This window comes from Bufo gargarizans, chromosome 8 (genome assembly GCF_014858855.1).
Source record: "Bufo gargarizans isolate SCDJY-AF-19 chromosome 8, ASM1485885v1, whole genome shotgun sequence".
Classification (NCBI taxonomy): Eukaryota; Metazoa; Chordata; class Amphibia; order Anura; family Bufonidae; genus Bufo; species Bufo gargarizans.
In genome coordinates, this window is record NC_058087.1 from 21,657,138 (window position 1) to 21,674,990 (window position 17,853).

Genomic DNA, 17,853 nt, shown 5'->3' on the forward strand with positions numbered 1-17,853 from the left:
ACTGAGTGTACCATGGCTGTGAAGGCTAGTAATGGGTTCATGGACATGTTCACGAGCCCAAATCACTCACAGAACACCTATGGTTGAATCTAATTGCTTTTATGGCTTCCTTCATATCTAATTTCTAATGTCATGATAAATATATAATTTACTATATATTCTCATTTTTGTGAATTTCAAGAATTCTGTGACAAGCCTGACACACCCTGAATTCCTCTGTCAAGTCCTGATAAATGACTTGTCATTAAACTGACATAGTTTAGTTGCAGTATCTGATGTCTCCACCGAAAGACTAAATCAACTCACTGCCTCTTCGACTTGGAGGGTGAGAAATTGCGTGGATGTGAAGGGTTAAAGAGGAAGCGTGGGGAACAGCGAGAAGCACATCTGCGAGAAGAAGAAAAAGGAAGAAAGTTATACTTATCAGCAGGGTAAGGTAAGAGAAAATAGAAGACACATAAATGCTAAAATGGTTAAAACCAATGGACAGCACACTAAGGTTAGGGTCATGTGACATTGAAGAAAAGGTAACCTGTAGCCACCAGTCAGCCTTAAGAAGCAAGATGTTCTGATGTCAAACAGCCTTGTCTGAAAATAACCTTGGTGCCGCTCTTTGGACCCATGGCTCCAGACTTTATTCATTCTTCTCCATTTGACTTTTTGCTTGTGTGTTTCAGTAGTATTACAAACCCACTTTGAAGGAATCTTGGCTATGGCCATATCCACCTAAAAAAAATCATGAGAGATTGGTCATAGTTGACATTGTCTACCCCTCTATTTAGACATTAGTGGTGGTCTCAACTTCTCCAATATTAGTTTTTATGAAATGTGGCATGTCATAAAGTAAGAAAGATATTGAATCCCTTTAATGATCCCTTATATATGCATGTTTATGTATGCAAGTATTAAAATGGCATTGAATGTACTTAATTTTTAGCCACCCCTTCCATCTGGATCCTTCTCTCCTGCAAGGTAATGGGGAAGGCGGTTTTAAAAAATGAGCTGTAATTATAATCACTCACATGCCAGCCCCTGTCCCCAGTGGAGCTCTCAGTCTAATTTGCCTTTATGATGCATATTCTGAGAATGAGATCCTATGAGAAACTATTTTGCAATCTTCCTGTACGCACATTTGTTTTGTCAATGTTTCTCAGTTGTCAGGTTTAAGAAGAATTTGTTGTGCAAGGGTTAACCTAGACACATAAAGCTCCTCTGGTCTCACATAAAGTTTGCAAGCTTTACATAGGAAACCACAAAGACTAGATTTCCGTTCTCATTTACAGCAGGCAATGTATTTTCTCTTCTCTAAGCAGATATGAAATTTATGAGTAGAGAACTGGCTGGCAGACCATCATCATGTCTATGATGAGGCCCAGGACAATGGACATAAGTGGTGGATCTCATCTTGTTTGTAGCGATTCCGGAGCATGTTCCAAAGCATTGTGGAGTAACGGCTTGGATGGTGGTAGAGGGAGTCATTACTTGGCACAAGCCTTAGCAACATTACCAAGGGGCCACAAACAGGTAGGTCAAGTGTAAAAACTGTAGGAGGCAAAATGTTTTTAAAAATGAACTAAAACCATATGGACAAGAGGATATATGGAACTGTAAACACAACTGGGGACTTCTTAACTTGCTTGTAGAACATTTAACTTTAGATGGTGCATTTTCAGATGATTTATAACACAAACTCTTAAAATCAAAAAGACTGAAAGTATTATCATTTAATAGGATTAACACTTGCTGGTGATTTAGCCACTAGAAAGTAGTTATCTATCTATCTATCTATCTATCTATCTACCTATCCTGGTGAAAAAAATATGACAATCAAATGTTCCTTTACTAAGACATATAGACCAAACCTATTACAAGGCAATGCAAGTAAATGAGTGAATTTCATAAAATTCTAGTTTTTTTTTAAAACAATTTGATTCATGTCTGAATCAAATATGCACCAATTGCCATAGAAATTGGTTTATAATACAATCTGGTCTCATATTTTTTAGAGATGGAGAGAAAGAGAACATGTCTAATGGCAGCTGGCATCATATCCGTTTTGTCAGTAAAGTTAATTTAACTATCTTTCCCAAAAAAACAAAGATATGCAAATTAGCTTTCTTGACAAAAAAAGAAAATAAAGGTAATTCTTTCTGATGACAGCTAATGTTAGACATACTAATTTGCATATATTTTTCCCAGAAACCCAGAGGAACATTGTCTGCCCTACAATACTCCCCAGTCCATACACATACTACGCCCTCTCCATAATGAGGAAGCGCATCACCCAGACAACACATTTATATTGCCCAGAAACCCAAAGTAGTGCTCTCTTTACCATGCATGAAAATAATGGCCAATAGTAGGAACTGGTGATTATTTATTGTTATTTTTATGAGATGGCCAGTGTATACAACTTATACAAACCTATGTATCTCCATAGTTACAGACTGCAAACCTTTTGTGTCCAGTGGTCAGGGGGAAGTGTTCATTGAGTAATATAATATTAGATAAAGAAATTTGAGGGTTTTTTTTTATATACATTAGTACAGAGAAAATGGAAGTGTTGCCCCCAGTAGCCAGTCAAGTATCTTCTGTTAGTGATTGCTCACTACTAATAATGATAACACTATGATTCTTGATTCAGCTGGGCAACACCACTGTAATTATTTCTACTACTTGTACAAGAATTTTGGTGAACGAGCCTTGGCTTGTGAAAGGTCACACAGCCCATGAATTTAGAAAAGATATAGAGGTATAGTGCCAAATTATTTAGCATTGTTGTACTGGATTTATCTAATTTAAATGGAGAGGAAATGTGGTCTTGAGAGGCCGTCTAGTACTTTACATAAGATCTGAGGCCTCTTGTAGCCAGAAGTAAATTAATTTATTGCATATCTTTAGGTTGTTTGAAAAGGCTTTTCTAAACCAGACAAAGCTCCATGACTTAATTTTCCCATCATTGAGAGTAGACCATCTCAAAATACCGACCTGCAAACTTTCCTTTTAGATGTCAAACCCTTGCACCTCATCACACTGCAACAACTTAAAAGGCAAATGTAAAGTGTTGCTTAAGAAATACCTGACTGGAACTGAGAATTGTTTTTGTCTTGACCTGGCATGGTTTAAAATGTAGGAGCAAGCACAATCATGTCTTACAGGAGAGAGTCATGATGAAGCAAATTGATGCATTGAATTTTGTGTAAGAAAGATAGCAATCAGTCAATAGTGCACTTATCAGCAACCTTAAGATGCTGAATTTGCATTTTTGGGGCCCCAATCAAATGTTTGTATCTAGGCACCATCATACCGCTAAGCCCCACCCCATTGTACTGCTGAGCTCCCCTCCCGTCAGCTTGTTAACCCCACTTTCAACTTAGCAGAGCAGCTGGGCACTTCAGCTACTGCTTTACAGCTTGTAAGGGTCACCTGCTCATATGAGTCCCTGTGCAGCTGAATGGGCTTCACAGGAGTTACGTTCACCCTTACACTAGTCAGTTCTGATTGAATTGTGGTGAGATCCACCCCTGGCAACACACAATGCAAGGTTATTTTGTGCAGTGTTCCACTGGGATCCAACATGTATGACCTACAGTAGTATGGTTTAAAAAAAATGTATGTCCATCAAGTTCAAACTAGGGAAAGAAGAGGACATGCGTGGATAGAAGGGAAGAGGTGGTAGGGGGAAGCTTAGATCTTAGCCCCACCTATTAATCCATATGAAGGCAAAAACCTCAAAAATGAATGAACCAATGAGTGATTAAAATGGTATAAAATGATCATCAGGCTGGAACCTCAAGGATTATATAATTTTACAGTATAATATTTACAGTGGGGTAAAAAAATATTTAGTCAGCCACCAATTGTGCAAGTTTTCCCACTTAAAAAGATGAGAGAGGCCTGTAATTTTAATCATAGGTACACTTCAACTATGAGAGACAGAATGGGGGGGAAAGAATACAGGAAATCACATTGTAGGATTTCTAATGAATTTATTGGTAAATTCCTTGGTAAAATAGGTATTTGGTCACCTACAAACAATCAAGATTTCTGGCTCTCACAGACCTGTAACGTCCTCTTTAAAGGGGTTCTGCAGTTTGTTTAAAATGATGATCTATCCTCTGGATAGATCATCAGCATCTGATCGGCGGTGGTCCGACATCCGGGACCACCGCCAATCAGCTGTTTGAAAGGGGAGCGGCTCTCCAGGAGCGCGGCGGCCTTCTCACTGTTTACCGCAGGCCCAGTGACGTCACGACTAGTATCAACTGGCCTGGGCGTGGCTAAGCTCTGTTCACAGGCCAGTTGATACAAGTCGTGATGCTAGTGGGCCTGCGGTAAACAGTGAGAAGGCTGCGGCGCTCCTGGAGAGCCGCTCCCCTTTCAAACAGCTGATTGGCGGGGGTCCCGGATGTCGGACCAGCGCCAATCAGATGCTGATGATCTATCCATAGGATAGATCATCAGTTTAAGCAAACTGCAGAACCCCTTTTAGAGGCTCCTCTGTCCTCCACTCGTTACCTGTATTAATGGCACCTGTTTTAACTTGTTATCAGTATAAAAGACACCTGTCCACAACCTCAAACAGTCAGACTCCAAACTCCACTATGGCCAAGACCAAAGAGCTGTCGAAGAACACCAGAAACAAAATTGTAGAGCTGCACCAGGCTGGGAAGACTGAATCTGCAATAGGCAAGCAGCTTGGTGTGAAGAAATCAACTGTGGGAGCAATTATTAGAAAATGGAAGATATACAAGATCACTGATAATCTCCCTTGATCTGGGGCTGCACGCAAGATCTTAGTGAATGACCTGCAGAGAGCTGGGACCAAAGTAACAAAGGCTACCATAAGTAACACACTACACCGCCAGGGACTCAAATCCTGCAGTGCCAGACGTGTCCCCCTGCTTAAGCCAGTACATGTCCGGGCCCATCTGAAGTTTGCTAGAGAGCATTTGGATGATCCAGAAGAGGATTGGCAGAATGTCATATGGTCAGATGAAACCAAAGTAGAACTTTTTGGTAAAAACTCGTCGTGTTTGGAGGAGAAAGAATGCTAAGTTGCATTCAAAGAACACCATCCCTACTGTGAAGCATGGGGGTGGAAACATTATGCTTTGGGGCTGTTTTTCTGCAAAGGGACCAGGATGACTGATCTGTGTAAAGGAAAGAATGAATGGGGCCATGTATCATGAGATTTTTAGTGAAAACCTCCTTCCATGAGCAAGGGCATTGGAGATGAAACGTGGCTGGGTCTTTCAGCATGACAATGATCCCAAACACACCGCCCGGGCAACAAAGGAGTGGCTTCGTAAGAAGGTCCTGGAGTGGCCTAGCCAGTCTCCAGATCTCAAACCAATAGAAAGCCTTTGGAGGGAGTTGAAAGTCCGTGTTGCCCAGCGACAGCCTAAATAAACATCACTGCTCTGCAGGAGATCTGCATGGAGGAATGGGCCAAAATACCAGCAACAGTGTGTGAAAACCTTGTGAAGACTTACAGAAAATTTTTGACATCTGTCATTGCCAACAAAGGGTATATAACAAAGTATTGAGATAAAATTTTGTTATTGACCAAATACTTATTTTCCACCATTATTTGCAAATAAATTCTTTAAAAATCAATGTGATTTTCTGGATTTTTTCTCCTCATTATGTCTCTCATAGTTGAGGTATACCTATGATGAAAATTACAGGCCTCTCTCATCTTTTTAAGTGGGAGAACTTGCACAATTGATGGTTGACTAAATACTTTTTTGCCCCACTGTACCTACATTGTTTCATTTCAAAAAATGTATGTCTTTTCTGAGGTTATCAACAGTTTTTTTTACAAAAGCCAGGTAGATAATTCTACTGCCCTTACCATAAAGAAGCTCTGTCATCTCTGGAGATTAAACTTTTTTTTAATTATTTTCCTCCAGTTATAAAGTAAGAAAATATACAATAACTACACATATAGAAGAGACCCGTTGGTTCACAATAAAAAATTTACTATAGATTAGTGTTGAGCGCGAATATTCGAATAGTGAAATATTTTATCGAATATCGGCACTTCGTAAATTCGCGAATATTTCGACTATAGTGCTATATATTCGTTATTTCGAATATTCATATTTTTTTATTTTTTATTGTTACCCTAGCTTTTCAAAAGGCGGTACTTTTAAGAGATGATTCCCTGCTTCCTGCCAGCTCAAGTCAATGCCTGTTGCCACCTCTATCTACTTCCCATGCGCATGGAGCGTCCCCATCACCATGGGAACGCATCCATGCTAGAATGTACTGTCGGATTTGATAATCAAGTTGCAATCACAATGCGAATAATATAACCTGAATAAATTGCATAACGATTTTAACTTGTACCTGGTTTACAATGGTTGGCTTTCTTGAATTAGCAAAGATGGAGAATATTTCGCTTTGACTAATAAATATATTCGTCATCCTCGCTAATTGAAAGTAATTTAGTAAACCAGGTCTAAGTTGAAATCCCAATGCAATTAATTCACGTTATATTAATCGCATTGCGATTTTAACTTGTAGCTGCTGCTGGGTCTCTAATGGAATGGGTCAGCTTGCTAGAATTAACGAAGTTAACGAATATGGAATCTAGCAGTGCTAATTTGTAATCGCAATGCGATAATATTTGCTATTTTTATTAACCGCATTGCGAATCCAACTTTTATAATCCCCTATTCTTAGATATAGTACTATATTCGTTATCCGACCGTTAATTCTCCCAATACCACCATTATCAAAATCGCCTAAGTTGTAATCGCAATGCGATAATAACTTAAATTGAGGAAGATGTAGAATACTTCCCTATCTTCGTTTATGTAGATTCTACATCAACGAAGATAGCGAAATATTCTACATCAACTAAGATAGATTCTACATCAACGAAGATAGCGAATTATTCTACATCAACGAAGATAGCGAAGTATTCTACATCAACGAAGATAGCAAAGTATTCTACATCAACAAAGCTATCTTCGTTGATGAAGAATACTTCCCTATCTTCGTTGATGTAGAATACTTCGCTATCTTCGTTGATGTAGAATAAAGAATACTTCGCTATCTTGATTCTTTTATTAATATAAAGACATAGAATATAGCGCTATATTTGTGTTAAATCTAGATCATCAAGATTAAAGAATAGGAAAGTTGCCTTATTAATAAGTTATAAGGCAATTAGAAGTTATAATTTATAACTTCTAATTCTAAGCTTAAAAATTGCAATATGCGAATGATTAAACCGCATATTAGTCGCGATAAATACAAAAATGACAAATATTCAATTTCAACGAAAATAAGACGAATATTCGAGCGAATATCCTGCTCAACACTACTATAGATGTAGACTATATAGTAAACATTGTCTGGTGCCGTCCTTTACACTGTTGCTGCCATGGGTTGTCTCACTCAATATCCCCTCTACTTTTATGTAAAACAGTCACCAGATTCTCAGACTGCCTTATGCACAATCTGCTTTGGTAGTCTGAGACACTCTCATTGCTCGTCACCTTTTTATCCCTTGCCCAGAGAGAAATAGGAAGTGTTTAAAAAACAGGCACATCAAAAGGCAATGAAGTGTCCTCTAGGGCTGGAGAAAAAAAGGTTCAATCTCCAGAGGAAACATGGCTTATTTACTGTAAAAGCAGTGAAATTGTGGAATTGTCACCTCTGGTGATGGTTTTAATAGATCAGTTGACAATTCACAGATTTTACATGAAATTTTAGAAGGTTTTACATGAACTTAAAGATGAATAGAGAAGGTTCCTTATGTTTACAAGTCGGTCTGCAGCGTCTTATTCAGAACTACGAAATGTCAACTATCAAAGATGTGTGAATGACAGAATTTCCCTTCTTTATAGCTCACCAAGTCAAGATCAAATTCACTGGTTGACTCAACAGGGACAGAACCAAACAGGTCGGTATTAAGCAAAAGAACTTATAATGTCTTGTGAGAGTGGACAATGTTATTATACTGTATAATGATGGTTAATACACACGGTCTGATGGAGATGTGTCTGATGCCAAAATGGTGACAAAACCAGGTTCAGAAGATGAAGAGTGTATGAGGGTCCTTGACTTGTAAGGATATATCTGATTATTGAAAACAGATAAATCAGTAGATATCCGTTGGTTAAACTTTTTTGATGGGACCATTGATAAAAGGAACGGCCTCACTACCAGGCTGAAACAGATGTCAGGAAATTAGAGACAGTTCCAGCCTAAGAGGAGATGGAATTCCCCGTATGTCTAATCTCTGGTACAAAATCAATGAACCAAACACTAAAGCATAGTAAGAGTAAAACTTGTTCATGTTACTGTGCCATCTAAGCCTGTCAAGAAATGTTCTACAACATGATTCTTAACAATTTGTCAATCAAGATGGGGCCCTTGCTGTTATTAATTTAAGTTTCCAATCCAGGATGGTATTTATTGTCCTTCCTCAAAATCTTTCCATCCCTATAGTGGCAGCCCATGCCCACTGCCGTTCCACTCTCTCTGGTGGACACAGCTGCCGCTCTGCTCACCAACTGCCTTTGCTCCTGTTTTCAGGCAGCCTGGAATCTTTGGACTTCCTCTCCTTCTTCCCAGTGGGCCTGGTTGCTGGAGTAGTCTTGCTGTTCCCTCATGCAGGCTTCAAAAGCACCTCTCACTGTCCGTAGAGAGCGTACACTCTTTCTGGCTGTTAAAGGGCCAGCACGCAGACCCTAATGTTCCACAGCCAATGACTGGCCACCCAGTTGTACTTTATGCACCTTTCCCTGTTATACATTGGACTGTTCATGCACCAATTTCTGCCTGTTTCTGGAATTTGACCCTTCACTTCCCAACCTGACTACTGCACGATGTCCATTCTGATCCTAAGCTGCACACCGTGATTTCAGACTGGTTGATTTATTGAACAAGTTCAAGAGGGACCTGGATGTCTTTCTTAAATGTAAAATATTGCAGGTTATGGGTACTAGATTTCTGGAGATGGGATGTTACATAGTTACATAGTTAATACGGTTTAAAAAAGACATAAGTCCATCAAATTCAAACAAGGATAGGTGGGGACGTGAATCCCAGAAAGGAAGTTTTGCTCCAGGGATTTATTCGCTTTGCCCGCTTTGGAGTAAAGGTGGAATCGTCCCCCTGATATGGGGTTTTTGGGGTTCCCTCATGGGGTATTTGCCTTTCTCTGGATCCAAACCATAGGGTTATAGGTTGGGCTTGATGAGTCTGTTTTATTTTTTTCATATCACATATGTAGTTATTACCTTGACTTTTTAGATATCTTCTATCCCTTTCTCATATTGTTACACCTAAATACTCCCTGACCCTACAGTACATTTTATTCACACACATGGATGAAATTCTTATGTATTTGTGTCCTGGAAAGGAGTTCTATTAGCTGAGAGGGTTCAATCATTTACAATAAAAGTATTTTTAGTGAAGTGGCTCTGTCAGCTCAATATGCTGCACTATGTAAGGAAAGCTTAACAATCCATTATTGTCAAGAGGTCCTTTCTACGGTAGATGGGTGAGACATTTTGCAATGTAAAATGATTTCTTATGCTAACAGTCTCTCACCAGGTCAGGATAGTGAATTTATTTTAAAAGAAAAAAAACATAGGGATATATATGTTTAATCGAGAATTATTGACATATACTTAAGCATATGATGCATTTTGTGTTTCAGGAGAGTAGTGGTTATTACGAAACAGGATAATGAACCATTTGGATTTGAAATTCAGGTAAATCCAAAACTCTTTGTACATGTTATCTACGCAAATATTGTAACACATAAGGATATTATTATCTGTAAAGAATAAATCAAGGCAACTGGACTTACTGTGGATTTCTTGAAAACGTTTCACTCGTTCTTCCAACAAGCTTTCTCAATTCTGAGTGACTGTAGATGTCTAACCCTCCTGCCTCTATTCAAGCTTGGCTTCTCCATTTTTTTTATAATTACCAGATGTTGATTCAGTTACATATTCATTCCCAGGGAATTCTTATACAGTCACTCAGAATTGAGAAAGCTTGTTGGAAGAACGAGTGAAACGTTTTCAAGAAATCTACAGTAGGTTCAGTTGCCTTGATTTATTCTTTACAGATATACCATGACCTGGATAAATGAGAACCTTCACAGACATTAGGATATTATTGTAAAGTATTTCCGTGCCTATGATATTATTATGTTATCATTATATTATCATCATAATGAAAGTCATGTCCAGCAAAAAAAATTTTTAATATTTAAACTAAAGAGGTCCAAACTTCTGTGTCTGTTCATTTTACAGTGTATATCTTTATTGGAGCCAGAGTTCTGTTTTTCTGAAAAGTTATAAATCTCCTGAACTGACAGTCACCACTAGGGGGAGTTTAGGAGGTTCTTATATACTGTTTTATATTAGTGATGAGTAGAAATCGAGGGGCCCCATAGCGAATCTCAGAACTGAGCCCCCCACCCAAATATAAAGTACAATTATTGTAACTAAGACTAGTATATACGTATATATATATATATATATATATATATATATATACAGTATATATATAACAGACAGAGGCCATGGTTCACAGCTCCCTCCCCAGTGTGTGTGAATGACTGAGTGATTATTACACTAAAAGTCAGTCACTCACACACAATGTGATCAAGGTTGCTGCAGTAGACCTCCAGCCTTTGCTTCTTACTGAGTTCGTCAACGTGGTGGTCACAGAGGCAGACACTGGGAGGGCAATATAGAAACTTCTCTTGGCACCTGCTTCACATTCCTGCAGTGGCACTGGCAATCAATAAGCATACGCCTGCCGCACCAGAGTTTAGATAGGAAGATTCTTCCTTCCTCTGCTGCTGGTGTTGCTGTGTAAACCGGCAATAACACAGGCCCCATAGCGATCTTGTGGTCTGCCGCCATTGGCGGTACGCCACTGGTGTTGAGCGAAATTATTCTACGGAATCGATTTGTCCAATCAGCAGGGTTGTTAGGATCGATTTGTCCAATCAGCAGGGCTTATGCAAATGAAGAAGCCCTGACTGGAACAAATTGATTCTGTACAATCATTTCGCTCACAGGGTTCATCTCCCTCTAGTGGTGACTGCAGGCCCCTAGAATCAGTTGCATGCACCGTATTGTATCTACTGGAGTTGTAAGATCTGCCAATGGCAATGAGGTATTAACAGATATTTTCAGGGTTCTACATTGAATATACAGTAAAACCATCTATACATTCACATTCAATGTGTTATACATGATCTCTTTTTGGATTATAGACCTACAAGCTGCAGCATGCATATGGGACAGACATGAGGACCTACGTGTACAAAGTGCATGAGGACAGCCCATCGAGCCATGCTGGATTGAAAACAGGTTAGTGTTCGTATCTTTCTCATAGGAAGCTGACCATATACAATGGAACAAAATAAAGGGTCTTGTGGTTCCCCTCAGACCATGCATTATCAGACTCCAGTAGATGCATACCAAGAGTTGGATACATGTAATATTGCTTGGATTAGCAATTGAGTTGGGCAGTCAGAACAGATAGTGATGAGCGAAGTATTGGAAAATTTGATTCGGCTGCTTTGCCTAAAACAATTTGCATTGTGACGAATTACTTCATCACTAAGTGCATTTCTTTGTAAGTGGCGGACACAATGGCAGGGAGGGGTGATTGCGCCACCACGGTCATTGTACCCCTCAGATGCCGCTTGCATATATGATCAGGGCATTTGATTGCAATAATCCGGTGTAAAATAAAAAATACAAAATAAATCATACTTTATCCATTTGATCACGAAGAGCCGGCCACCGACATCTTGATTGAAGATCTAGCGTGAAATATCGCATGGCCCGTGATGACGTCATTATGTCGGCCAGCGTGGTGACATTATACGTCACCTCGCATGGGATTTCGTAATAGGTCTTCAGTCAAGATGGCGATGGCGCTTTATACCATTCAGGTAAAATCAATTCCTTACCGTGAAGGCTTTTCGCTCAACACAAAGAATAGACATTGAGTTTTGAGGTTTATTCATGGTAAACATGGTTATATAGCAGCTCTAGAAGCTTTTGATGATCATCTTTAGCAAGATACTTATTTTTTGGGGGAAATGAATGCCCTGTGTTTATAAGTGGACAGTTATTGAGCTGTGATTTGATCTGAGTGCTAATACTGGATGTGAAATAGACTGTGTAGTGTTAGGGCTCATGCACACGACGGTATATATTTAGCAGTATGCAAAAAAAAAAGCAGATCCGCAAAAAATACTGATGACATCCATGTGCATTCCGTATTTTGCGGAACGGAACAGCTGGCCCTTCATAGAACAGTACTATCCTTGCCCGTAATGGAATGCACATGGAGTAACTTTGTTTTTTTTGGCGGACCCATTGAAGTGAATAGTTCCGCATACGTTCTCATTGACTGTGCTGTGTCTGGTTAAACAAGCAAGGTGATAGGCAGTGGTGATAGAAGGTGGTCCCGTACTGATCTGATATTGATGGCTTGTTCTAAGGATAGACTATGAATATTATAGTCCCAGAACGCTCCTGTAAATTCTGTACTCTTATCTTGATTTCTGTTGTAATCCTTTAATTTTCAGTTCACTTTTCTGTATTGCTTTTTGCTGTAGAGAAAAAAAATGCTGTGTGGCGAATACCACGCCTCGTGCCCGCTTGACGTCACCTACGTCAAGCTCACGAGCCGCGGTATGGTCACGGGATACCAAAGCTTGATGTTACGCCCTCCAGAGGAGCAGGTAAGGTCGGCTTGGTACAGTTTACACAGACATCTCCTGTTCAAGTGGGCACAGAGAGGCAACAAGCTGAGAGCCTTTTCACTGCCGAAGTGAAAACAGTGCTGTCTCAGCCCGGGTATCTGCCACCAGCTTCTAGTTTGATATAAGCCCGGTCCGCTAACGGGATTATATTGGGTGAGAAACCAACCCGGGGTAGCTTATAACTAGGCCAAAACACGGACGTGGGGATTCTTGATCGAGATACAAGATATAGCACAAGATTAAATTACTGTATATATTTAATCACCTTAAGGGCACACTATATAACACAATATACACAGAGAATATATACCGTGGTCTGAGGTTACAAATACAGGTGATATAGGTACAACAGGTTGAAGCAGAACAATAAGTCAGTTTACCAGATATATGAGTCCTTTGGGTAGTGATGAGTTCTTAGCTGTATTCACGTCGGAGGCAGTGATGTCAGCTGGTTGCAGGTCCCTCCAAACACATTGCACTATGTGACCCCCTTTCAGAGAAAGACTGTCACGGACGGTGTACAGGAAACAAGGCAAAGCAACATGCATAAATGACTTGCTGGATCCAAAAACTAAGGAACCAAGGGGGGACCCCTGCAGAAGACCTGGCACTTTCCCTGGTTGCTCAGCCTATGCAAAGATCCGAATGGTGGAGGTTTGCATATCCACGTACCTTGACTATATAACCCCTGAGCACCCTACGATAGTGAGGGGACACGACCACCGGCTCCCTACACCAGATACGGAGGGAGTCAGGGTCACCTGGGATCCAGCAAACAGAAAGTAACAGATAAATGTTCAACACTTAGCTTTTGTAGCAGACAGGAGAACAAGACCAGCGTGCACACACACTCCAGGAAGAAATATAAGCCGCCCAGAAAAGCATTCTGGGGAGGAATTTAAAGGGAAGCAATTAGTCCAACACATGACAGCTGAGAGAGGCTAACGAGATGAGAAACTGAATACCACAACAAAGTCAAGGAGGAGGTTCTGAAAGACCTCTGTCAGAGCTTCTCAGCTGTCTGGTTGTGACAGTACCCCTCCCTCTACGAGTAGACTCCGGACACTCAGAACCCACCTTCTCAGGATGGGACCTATGGAAAGCCCTGATGAGACGAGAGGCCTTAATGTCCGTCACTGGGACCCACATCCTCTCCTCAGTACCATACCCCTCCCAATGAACAAGGTACTGAAGAGAACCGCGGACAAGACGAGAATCCACAATCCTAGAGACCTGAAATTCAAGATTCCCATCAACCATAATCGGAGGAGGAGGCAAAGGCGAGGGTACAATGGGTTGAACATAAGGTTTCAATAAGGACTTATGAAAAACATTATGGATCTTCCAAGTCTGAGGAAGATCAAGACGGTATGCAACAGGATTGATGACAGACAGGATTTTGTAAGGCCCAATAAACCTAGAACCCAACTTCCAGGAGGGAACCTTCAATTTGATATTCTTGGTAGACAACCACACCAGATCACCAACATTCAGGTCCGGACCAAGCACACGTCTCTTATCTGCCACACGCTTATATCTCTCACTCATGCTCTTTAGATTATCCTGAATCCTTTGCCAAATAGATGACAAAGACGAGGAGAATCTGTCCTCATCAGGTAAACCAGAAGACCCCTCTCCCGAGAAAGTCCCAAACTGCGGATGAAACCCATATGCACCAAAAAATGGTGACTTATCAGAGGACTCCTGACGACGGTTATTTAAAGCAAACTCAGCAAGGGACAAAAAAGAACACCAATCCTCTTGATTCTCCGCCACAAAACAGCGCAGATATGTCTCCAGATTCTGATTGACGCGCTCTGTCTGGCCATTCGACTGCGGGTGGAAAGCAGAAGAGAATGACAACCGAACCCCCAAGCGAGAACAGAAAGCCTTCCAGAATCTGGAAACAAACTGCGTGCCCCTATCAGAGACTATGTCTGAAGGAATACCGTGCAATTTGACAATGTGATCAATAAATGCCTGCACCAGCGTCTTAGCATTGGGCAAACCAGGAAAAGGGATGAAATGCACCAAGTCTCGCAGGCTGCCACAAAACCCTCAACCGACTTACGAAGCGCAGGCCACCAGAATCTCCGAGCGATGAGATCCAGTGTGGCTCTTACCCCCGGGTGCCCAGCAAGGACCGTATCGTGGTGTTCTTTAAAAATCTTGTGTCTTAAAGCGAGAGGCACAAACAACCTACCAGGAGGACAAAGATCAGGAGCCTCTGACTGGGCTGCCTGCACCTCTGCCTCCAATTCAGGAAAAAGAGCAGAGACCACCACACCTTCAGCCAAAATGGGACCTGGGTCTTCAAAATAGGGTGTCTGGCTCCCTCTAGCCAATGGCGCCATTCCTCAAAAGCCAACTTGATGGCCAACAATTCCCTATCTCCCACATCGTAATTTCTCTCTGCGGAGGAGAGTTTTCTTGAGAAAAAGGCACACGGTCGCCAATTGGCAGGAGAGGAACCCTGAGACAAGACCGCCCCCACGCCCACCTCAGAAGCATCAACCTCAACTATGAAGGGTAAAGAAACATCAGGTTGCACCAAGATGGGAGTGGAAGCAAAACTCTCCTTGATATCAGAAAAAGCCTTACGCGCCTCTACTGACCAAGAAGAAAAATCTACCCCCTTTCTGGTCATATCAGTGAGTGGTTTAACAATAGAAGAATAATTCAAAATGAACTTCCTGTAATAATTGGCAAAGCCCAAAAAACGCATCAGCGCCTTCTGATTCTCAGGAAGCTCCCACTCAAGCACAGCGCGGACCTTCTCGGGGTCCATGCAAAAACCAGAAGCGGAGAGAAGAAACCCCAGAAATTGAATTTTTGGAACCGCAAACACACATTTTTCCAGTTTCGCATATAATTTATTCTCCCGCAGGATGAGCAAGACCTGACGTAAATGTTCCTTATGAGTTTTGAAATCGGGAGAAAAAATCAAAATGTCATCCAAATACACCAATACAAATTTTCCCATCAAATGATAAAAAATGCTGTTCACGAAATGCTGAAAAACGGCTGGGGCATTCATCAAACCAAAAGGCATAACCAAATTTTCAAAATGGCCCTCAGGGGTATTGAAGGCCGTCTTCCATTCGTCCCCTTCTCTGACCCTGACCAGGTTGTATGCCCCTCTTAGATCTAATTTGGAAAAGACTTTAGCCCCAACAACCTGGTTAAACAGGTCCAGGATCAGAGGAAGCGGATAAGGGTCACGAATTGTGATACTGTTCAGCTCCCTGAAATCCAGACAAGGTCTTAAAGAACCATTTTTTTTCTTAACAAAGAAAAAACCAGCGGCAACAGGTGACTTAGAGGGTCGTATGTGTCCTTTTCTCAGACTCTCAGAGATATAAGCACGCATAGCGATTCTCTCAGGTTGGGAAAGATTGTATAAACGAGATTTAGGCAGCTTGGCGTCTGGGATGAGATTAATAGGGCAATCGTACTCCCTGTGCGGGGGCAAATCCTGAACTCCACTCTCAGAGAAGACATCCGAAAATTCAGAGAGAAAAGATGGTACAGTCTTAGTAGCAACCTCAGAAACAGATGTCATGAGGCAATTCTCTCTGCAAAAGTCACTCCAACCATTTATTTGCCTCGCTTGCCAATCAATGGTGGGGTTATGCTTAGTGAGCCAGGGCAGCCCCAACACCAGAGGGGTAGGCAAACCGCTAAGGACGAAACATGACACATCCTCAACATGAGCATCACTCACAATTAAACGGATATCGTGAACTATGCCCTTTAATGATTTCTGAGAAAGTGGAGCGGAATCGATAGCAAAAACAGGAATATCCTTTCCCAAAGTGCGCACCTGGAAACCATGAGTTATCGCAAATTGATTATCAATGAGATTGACCGCTGTTCCACTATCCACAAAAATCTCACAAAAAATGTTCTTGCTCTCTAACGCCACCCTAGCCGGCAGGACAAAACGGGAACTACAAGCAAATGGAAAACCTTCAATTTCCGCCTCAACCCTGCCAATAGTAACAGACGGAACATTTTTAAAAGATTTTTTCCTGTTTGTTTCTTTATTACTCCCAGAAAACTGCCTGAATCTCCTAGAGGGACAAATATTTGCCAAATGATTTATACCTCCACAACAAAAACAAACCCTCCCATGCGAGCTGAATCTTCTATTGTTAGAAGCAATCAACCCCAGCTGCATGGGCTCCTGCTCAGAAGGGGCTGACGGCGACTGAGACCCCTGCGCACAGAATGGGACCGCTGCACTGTCCTGGGACTGCGTATGACAGGAAGGAGACATCTCTCCTCTCTCTCTAAGACGCCTGTCAATACGAACGGCCTGAGACATAGCAGAGTCCAAAGAAATAGGCCTCTCATGAAAGGCAAATGCATCTTTCAATCCCTCTGAAAGACCATGGCAAAATTGACTTCGGAGTGCAGCATCATTCCAACCAGTATCAACTGCCCATCTCCGAAATTCTGAGCAGTATATTTCTGCGGATTGTTTATCCTGGCATAATAGACGTAGGTTTACCCTGGCATATATCTGACCCAGGGCTAAAAAGAATTCATCCACTGAACGGAGAGGCCGTGCCCCCTCCGGCAGCGAAAAGGCCCAGGACTGAGCGTTACCTCTGAGCAGCGATATAATGATCCCCACCCTCCGTTCCTCATCTCCAGAGGAAAGGGGAAGAAGGCGAAAATGGAGTTTGCAAGCCTCTCTAAAACGCACAAAATTCTCACTACCCCCGGAGAACGTATCCGGGAGCGAGATCTTAGGCTCAGAACAAGCTCCATGAACGCAAGCTGAACCGGTCACTTGAAGCTGAGAAAAAGTCTTACGGAGGTCAGCTACCTCCAATGAAAGACCCTGGAAGCGTTCAGCCAAAAGTGAAACCGGATCCATGCTTAAGACGGTTTTGGCGGCTTATAATGTCACGGATGGTGTACAGGAAACAAGGCAAAGCAACATGCATAAATGACTTGCTGGATCCAAAAACTAAGGAACCAAGGGGGGACCCCTGCAGAAGACCTGGCACTTTCCCTGGTTGCTCAGCCTATGCAAAGATCCGAATGGTGGAGGTTTGCATATCCACGTACCTTGACTA

General features: G+C 41.5%; 1 protein-coding gene across 2 annotated transcripts in view; it reads left to right on the forward strand.

The window, feature by feature from the left end:
* The first annotated feature begins 288 nt into the window (after nucleotides 1-288).
* Nucleotides 289-17,853, forward strand: part of LOC122945023 (cytohesin 1 interacting protein) — a 37,240-nt gene continuing 19,675 nt past the window's right edge. Inside the window, exons 1-5 of one of the 2 annotated variants that reach the window (XM_044303820.1) lie at nucleotides 289-436; nucleotides 1,314-1,524; nucleotides 7,863-7,918; nucleotides 9,683-9,737; nucleotides 11,261-11,357. In XM_044303820.1, the coding sequence (XP_044159755.1) occupies nucleotides 1,357-1,524; nucleotides 7,863-7,918; nucleotides 9,683-9,737; nucleotides 11,261-11,357 (376 nt within the window). In that variant the 5' untranslated portion in view covers nucleotides 289-436; nucleotides 1,314-1,356. The remainder of the gene's footprint in view (nucleotides 437-1,313; nucleotides 1,525-7,862; nucleotides 7,919-9,682; nucleotides 9,738-11,260; nucleotides 11,358-17,853) is intronic. The other variant, XM_044303822.1, reaches the window with a different exon arrangement.